The sequence below is a fragment of the Tupaia chinensis genome, unplaced genomic scaffold (assembly GCF_000334495.1).
Source record: "Tupaia chinensis unplaced genomic scaffold, TupChi_1.0 Scaffold000568_1, whole genome shotgun sequence".
NCBI classification, from domain to species: domain Eukaryota; kingdom Metazoa; phylum Chordata; class Mammalia; order Scandentia; family Tupaiidae; genus Tupaia; species Tupaia belangeri.
In genome coordinates this window covers 153,529-161,657 of record NW_006160082.1, presented here as the reverse complement: position 1 = coordinate 161,657, position 8,129 = coordinate 153,529, and the positions used below count along the sequence as shown (strand labels likewise).

General features: G+C 50.8%; 1 protein-coding gene across 1 annotated transcript in view; it reads right to left on the bottom strand.

Moving 5' to 3' along the window:
* CCDC88C (coiled-coil and HOOK domain protein 88C) overlaps positions 1 to 8,129 on the bottom strand; it is a 153,143-nt gene that overhangs the window by 13,560 nt on the left and 131,454 nt on the right. Inside the window, 3 exon segments of the mRNA XM_027775504.1 lie at positions 383 to 451; positions 2,496 to 2,684; positions 7,868 to 8,106. Coding sequence (XP_027631305.1) covers positions 383 to 451; positions 2,496 to 2,684; positions 7,868 to 8,106 — 497 coding nt within the window.

Below are 8,129 nucleotides of genomic sequence, written 5' to 3'. Positions count from 1 at the left end.
TTTATAGTTTTAGTTTTTTTTTTTTTTTTAAGAATAATTTTTTTAAAGATTTCATTTACTTTATTTGACGAGAAAGAGAGAGAAAGAAGCTGCCAGGTCTGTAACTCAAACTGCAGTTGGCCATGTGGGAGTCCAGTGCCCTTAACCACCACGCCACCTGCTGGCCCACGGTTTTAGTTTTAAGAACCATCCTGAAACCTGCAGCGTCTCAGCACACATTCCCTGAACTGGGATGTGGTGGTCCCTGGGCGACTGTTGGCTGTTCTTACTTGGCCCGTCTTCCCTCTTCGGTTGACAGTGTGTTGGACTTCCACACAGACTTAGCCTGAGGGAAGGGCAGGTCTGAGAACCCAGGGAAGAGCCCGACGTGCTGCCCACTCACCGTACTGCCTGTGGCTGGCGAGCTCGAGCTCCAGGGTCGGCTCACAGAGGTTGTCATCGGAACTGCAGCCTAGGGTGAAAGATGGCAGTTGAGCTGGGCTTTGGGATACCCCCATCTACTGAGAAACCCAGTCCTCCGCCAGTGTCCAGCTCTTGGGGATGAGAGAGGAAAGTGTGGACACTGCCTTTCGGAGCTGCCTCTTCAACCCCCCATCTCGTCTTCCCTGCTGGGGCAGCCCTCACATCCCAGCTTGGACCCCACTGAACTCTAAATCATGCTTCCACCGGCGAGACGGCTGGGCCTGAAGAGACTCAGCGCCAATTGTGGTCAAAGGATAAGGTCAAAGAAGATGAGTATTTAATACCCTGGGGGCCCCTTCCAACCTCGAGGGCCATGAAATCGACTTATTAGTGAAAGTAATTTGTTTTGAGGAGGTGTGCTGCCTCCAGGTGGCGGGAAGGAGGAGAAGAAAACGCAGCAGAATCAGGACCCACCATGTTGGAGGACAGGCCGATTCCCTGGAGGCCGCATCCTTGCACCAGAAGCTCCTGGCCAGAAACAGACCTAGGAATCCACTGGCCATCGAGCAACCAGCCTATCCCCGAGGACTAGAAAAATGCCCTCGGCTCAGCCTGCTTGTTTCCATTAGAGGGCAGACCCTGGGTCACCTCCAAAACGCAAGGGGGGGGGTGGTTACATACCCAGCGGCTGCGAATGTCTGGAGTCAGAGTCCCTCGAGAACAGGGCGCCTGTCTGTGTGGCCCTTTGTTCTGTCAAGCCAAGGTCATACACGCCGTGGCTTCCAGAGTGAGTAGGTGGTGGTGAGTAGGGTGGTCCCACACCCCAGAGACAACCACCTTCACTCCTTCAATATTTCCATGCATCTCTCAAATTATAAGTGGGCAGACTTTTTTTCTTTGTTCTTTTTTTTTTTTTTTTTTTTGAGAGGTTTTTGCTATAGGGCGCATGCGCTTGCCAGAAAGAGAGAGAGAGACAGAGAGAGAAAGCGAGAAATCACCCCCCCAGGGAGATGGCCACGCCGCTGCAATCCCTTCTCCTCCATTCTCTCGGGATCTTGGGCATGCATGCACATGCACCTGGCATGAGTTTAAGCCACTGGGTCCGGGACTTGAACCATGGTCGACCACATGGGAGTCCAGCGATATAGCCATTACGCTAACTGCTGGTCCCAGACTTTTTTTTTTTAAAGAATATTATCTTTTCCTTTCTGTTTGCATGTTTTAAATGTCCAAGTGATCTCCCCCCACTGTTCCTTTTTTATCACATCCTGTTCTTGTTTCATGGGTGACTCAAGCTGCCCTGTGCATTGGTTTTGATGTCTGGTACCGTAGGGTCTCCTTAGGTGTCCAAGACCCTCCTATGGGCTTCACCTGGCAAGATGTAACTGAGCCATTCTGTTGGGAATCTCTCCAGCTAATGATATTACTTAGCATTTTTAAAAAATGTATTTATTTTTGCTATTGTTACTTATTTTTTAATTTGACCAGGGGGGTGGGGAGTGAGAAAGCAAGCCACCAGGTTCAGGATTCGAACTGCAGTGGCCATGTAGGAGTCCAGCACCTTAACCACCATACCACCTGCCAGACCCACTTGGAGAGTATTTTAATCTCATGCCTAAATGTGTAAATACACACAACCACTGCCATCCTTAGAGACTCAGTTTGTAAATCCTGTCAGTTGAGTCCAGTTTAGAGATCCTCTGACTAATCCTCCAGGGAAAAACAAAACAAAACAAAACAAAACCCAGACTTCCGTTACACGAACATGGGGTAAGGGCAGCCATCAGACCATAGCCCAAACTCTGGCTCTCAGCCCCATCCTTATCCTTGGGAGCTACTTGGTGCCACCAATTCCTGAGTGCTGGTAGAGGGCTTTCCCTGGCATCTCTAGACAGTTCAAGCCACTTGGCTGTCAAGTAAGTAGAGCTGAAGTTTGAACCTGTGTCCAGATGGCAAAACTGTTGACAGCCTAACCATTCTGTTTGCTACCTCCCCGCCTGAGAGGAAGAGGTCCCCTCCTGCCTCAGAGCACCCAGAGTTCTAGGAAGGACCCAGTCCCGAGGGTCATCGCTCTGGAGGAGCCATCCGCTCACCTTTGGTGTGGCCCGGGTGCCGGCCGATGGGGGTGGAACTGGAAGGGGTTGTAGTGATGGCTGAGGTCGAGCAGGTCCGGGAGCCCAGCTCTGAGGGCCAGGGCTTCGTGACCAGGTCAGTGGAGGCATCTGTGCGGTCAAGGCTGCCTCCGCGTGGGGACCCTCGCTTTGGTTTCAGATTCCCAGGGCCTGGGGTGGGAAGATGACATTGAAGAAACGAGTCTGCGAAATCCTCTGTCAGGGGGTTGGAAGGGGGTGGCCACACAGGCCAAGAAGCAGGGGCAGCAGGGCACATGGACCACAGAGACAAAAGCTGGGCTGCGCTTAAACGGGGCCCTGGCTGCGGCTGTGTGGGAGGCCCTGGGAGGCTAGCTCTCCTCTAATAATGGGTCATACTGCCAGCTTGGAAGGCTGGGAGAAAACGGAGGGAGAACTCAAGAGCGTGCACACACACACTGGTCCAGGTCGAACTGCTCAGCTCCAGCATGCCCCTCGTGCAACCCGGACAGAGCTTCCATCCTGCTTACAAAGCTCCTCACGGGTATCTGCTTACACCCCTGCAAACCTGCAGCTGAGGCCCTCAGGTCCTGCAAGCTGGCTCCATGTAGGGTTTCAAAAAGAAGTTTCCTGCCAACCTCATGAACCTTTTTCCACTTTTAAAGAAGTCTTAACTCTGTGTGGTGAGATGAACCGTAAGGTGACCTCCACCTCACATCCTCGGCCTTACTGCAATCTCTAATTTTCTGATCATGAACAGAAATTTGTCGAAATTAATAAAACCCTATATAAAACATAAAACAAACAACAAATGCAAGAAACCAGCTACCTGGCAGGAAAGAGGACGGCATCTCCAAGTACAAGATAAAATGAACGTGGCTGGTGTTAACTTTGTCATCTGACAAGGCGTTTTGCAAAATACTCCACCCCGCTGTGGAGATGAGGCCGCCCTCTGAGCACACACTGGGCTTGCAGGGCAGTTTTAGGCACCCGGATCTTACATTCCGAAATCAAGGGGAAATTTGAATACTAAAAGATAACCTTGATGAGAAGCAAGATTCAAGTCTGGTGGAATGAGTCAGGATGGGCACCCATGATGGGACGGACATGCACTGAGGACGGGGGGGTGGGGTAGGGTGGGGAATGAGCAGACAGTCGGCGTGAGCAGCAGGCGGGGAGCAGCACAACCCATGGCATGCGTGGCAGACAGTGGCCCCGAGCGGGGCACCTCAGCCTCCCGGGGTGCCCCCAGCGAGGCTCATGATTTGAAGTTGGGGGGAAACTAACTAATTCTAACATTTGAACAGTTAGGAATTTATTTTCATGGTACTCTGTTTTTATGGTGATACTTATTTTCCATTTAGAGTACCCATAATAATCTTTCCTTTTAAAATAGATCGAACTGGTGGGGCCAGCAGGTGGCATGGTGGGTAAAGTGCTGGATCCACATAGCTGACCCCACAGTTCAAGTCCTGAACCCAGTGGCTCAGAAAACATGCTGGCGTGAGGGCATGTGTGCCCGAAGTCCCACAGAAAGACTGGTAAAGGGATTATAGCATGGCTGTCCCTTCTGCGGGGGATTTCTCACTTTCTCTGTCTCTGGCAAAAATCTTTAAAAAAAAGGAAAGAAGAAAGGTTTAACTGGAAGCTGTGAGCTAACATAGTGGGACGTACCTAAGTAGGCACAGGGTGGCAGGTAGGAAAATGCGGCCTCTCCAGCTGCCCCGCCCTGGGCATGCTGTGTGTGCCCGCGTCCTCTTTGTCCACTACTTCAGCACTCACGATGTCAACGAGCCACCACAGTCATAAAGCTCCCTGCCGGGCTGAGCCCTAGTGGGGCAACCAACCCAATTACTCCAAACGCTTGAACGGGGCAATCGATCCTTCAAAATACAGAGCGCTTCTAACACCAGCAACCTGGTCCTCTGGCAGAGGAGCAGAAAAGGGCAGCGGTTTTCAAGTTAGCGGCTGAAAAGTGAGCCTCAAACACCAATCTCACTTGACAGAGGGTGCACCCTCCAGGAAACACAGCGACAACTGACCAGGTCTGGACACACGGGGCGGCAGAAGCTCACGGGCATTGGAGCGAGGCAGAAGCACAGGCCACTCAACTTACTCAGCACAGACATCCCGGCCCAGGACACGTGCCCGTGTCCCGAGGCTCCCCTAAAACTGTGCTGCACTGAAGACCTGGTCCGGGGGTGTGAGAACTCGTCTTCTACTGTGAACTCAGAATCCATGCTGGCTACCTTGAGCTTGGAATGGGGGTCAGGAGGAGGGGTCCCCTAAAGGCCTCCTGGTCTTTAGGTACTGACTTGGCTGGTTGTTTGTTTGTTTGAATTTCAGAAATGGAGGAGGATATGCCATGCAGACACATGATTAAGGAAAGGGATCAGAAATCTCCGATGTCTGAGAAAGAGAGAGGCTCGTTAGGAGAGGATGGGATGTCGGAGGAGGACCAGAACCGCAGGCGTTTAGAGAGGGCCGGGTGGGTCGCTGGAGACTTGTCTTTGTCCTTGCTTTTGCTTCTCAAAAAGGGACTCTTTTTGCGTGAAGATGCTAAATTGTTATCACCCGGATAACCCAGAGGAGGAAGGAAAAAACAAAAACAAAATAAATGAAGTGAACGGTCATGACAAACGATTAGCTAACGATATTTACGAAATCAGAATGCTGTCCAACCAGGGAAGACGGAAACAATACCCAACGGGGAGACCGGAACTGGGCTCAGTGAGTCATTTATGCTCTCACTGTTTAATTAATCCAGTGGCACCCTGACTCCACTGTTTCCCACTCAGCACATGAGGAGCATCACACGCTGCCCAAGGAGCCAATGGCCTAGACGAGTTTTCAATTGCAGCATGTTAAATTATTAAATAAGGATGGTTGTTAATGTAGGACCCAGCTTCTCTTACTCATCCCTTTTAATGACAGGGTCCTGACGACCTGGCTCGTTCGCTCCTCCTGTTCCTGGGCAGAGACCTCGGAAGCACTTATGATGGGCTTCAGGCTCACTGCAATGCAGGGCTCTCTGAAGGATTCACGGTCGTTTCGTATCTCTAAAGTAATTTCTTCTGGCAGGATGAGTTTTTAATATAATTAAAATATCTCCTTTTCATACCCAAAACCCCTTAATGCCAAAAAGAATCATCATTTCCTGTGAGATCTCCTCTATGCCCTCCACGCCAACCTCTGCTCCTTACCCTTTCCATTAGAATCGTACCAAGGCAGGCTATGGGTCCAGCTTCTTGAATGGGTCTTACATGAACAATAACAGGTCTAACCAATTTCTGACTTAGAATTAACTGTCACACCAGAATGTCCGGCATTTCTTCCCCCGTGGCACCACCTGGTGGCCATGGCTCGAACCACAAAATAAGGGACCATTTTGCTCATCGGGGCGAGGCCGCTGCCTGGCTCAGAGCTGGTTCCCAGCAGGTTTGTTCAGCGTCTTCAGAGACCAGAGCAGCTTTAGCTGGGGCACTGTATAGCTAAGAGCTCGGGCTCCAGGGTCTACACTGCATCTGGATCCCACATTCACACTGGGAAGTGTTGACACTCTGAGCCTTGCTGTCTCGGCTTTCAAAAAGCACAGTCCTGGTGCCAAACTCGTGGAGTGGCCAGGACCAAACGAGACAGAGGAAGCGTACAGCATGCAAGGGAGTTTGAGGATGCTGAGCCTGGAGCACTTGGGACACAGCGGCCACTACTGGGTCATCGGAAAAGTCATGACACATTTTTTCATAGAAAAATGTAGAAAAGTGGCGTGGTGGTGAAGGGCGCTGGACGCCCACGTGGCCAACCGCGGTCTGAGTCTCAGACCTGGCAGCCTGCTTTCTCACTTCCCCTCTCTCTTGCTCGGTCCCTCTCTGATAAAAATAAAATAAAGTTAAATAAAATAATTCTTTAAAAAAAGGAAAAATGTAGAAAACACATCACGACTTTTCTGAAGACCTAATATAATCGCCACTGGCCTGTTTATACACAGATCACCTAAACAGTTTGGATTATTTTAAGAATTTTCTTTCCGTAGTCTTAACTCAGATTATACTTAATTTGAATTAAAGAATAATACAACTTGAGGTAAATATCAAAAAAATTGGTATCTCTATGACAATCTGAGACATCAGAACTCTTTTCGAATAAAGAGAAAAAAAAGTTCCACTTCACTGTCACTAACTTGTCTGAGCCCATTACTGGACCCTCATGTGTGCACCGTTAGCCCTGCCCCGGGAGGAGTGGAATGCCAGCAGCAGTCCGCAAACAACGTGTGCACGTTTCTTTTTTGTATTTGCAAGTGACACAATGGGTACTCAAAGTGGTGACTGTGGCTCTGCAGGGCCACTCCAGAGAGTGACCGTGACGGTCCTTGGTGCTATGCCATCAGCCCTCGACGGGTCACGGGTCTCAAGCACAGGCCTGACCTTCAGGAAGTCCTGGGGTTCTTTGTAAACATTTAAATTACTCAGCGTGCAGGCCTTGCATAAATAATCCAAACAATGGTATTTCAAAGTAAGTTTAAAAATTTGACTGTGATGATTAACTGGTTCTAAGACACATGCTCTTCCCCATACCCTAACAACGCTGAACCGAAGCTGCAGTTTCAGCTATGTCTTACGGCCACCATCGGCCAGGCAGCAACTGTGACAGAACTATCATCACAATGATCAGCTGATCTCGCCCGTAGTTTTCTTCTGTGTGTGTGCACAACGTTGTCCTTCAGAAGAGCCCGCTCCACCAGAGTATAATAAAAATTCCAAGTGGTAAAGCCCTGCACCATCCGGGTGGCAGGGTTTTCTCCTGGCGGTGTGTAAATGGTGTGTATCTTACAGTAGAACTGACGGCCTCTGAGAGCCGACGAAACGCAGCACACACAGCTAGAAGCCCTGTCGATTTCAGAGCCTCTGGCAAACTCCGAGTGACTGCTCAGGTGCACGTGTCCCACCCACAGCTGGCAGGGCCCAAGGCCAGAGCAGAGTGGAGTGGAGGAGGGACCCACACCCGCTGCCTTTCAGAGCAGTCACAGATTAGAACCGGCAGGGCTTTCTGAGGATCGTACACTCAGCCTGAGTCTAATGCACGCGAGGGAGCCCGAGAACGCACTCTACCACGCCCGTCTCCGTGAACACCAGCGGCAGACACTCGGATACCTACCAGGGTCCACATGACACATGAGGTTTCTCACTCTAAAATAATAAACGCTCGGGGATAACACCGTCACAGCATTGATGTGGGCTTCTACTTTCTACTTGGTTCATAACATACCCAAGGAGGAGACCCACGTGCAGGTACGACCCCCTCCTACACACGTGGTGAACGGTTCCTAGAGATCATCCCTTCTTTATCCTGACTCGAGCCGGGCCGGCCACTCCTACCTTTCCCCCCAGGCCCGTTGTGGGGGTCACGGTCTTCTGCACTGTTTGAGCCCGCTGGGGGGGTATCAGGGTTCTCTGGCTGTGACCGGACAGGCTGAGAGGCCGACGGCGAGGCAGGGTCTGAGGGCTCTAGCTGCCAGGGAGGGCTGTCTGCGGTTGACTTGAGCCGTTCTCTTGAACCCTCTTTCTTTGGCTTGATGAGTTTGACTAAGGCTTTGGCTCCAATCCAGTGATTCTTCCTAGTTAGAAGCAGATGTTCAGC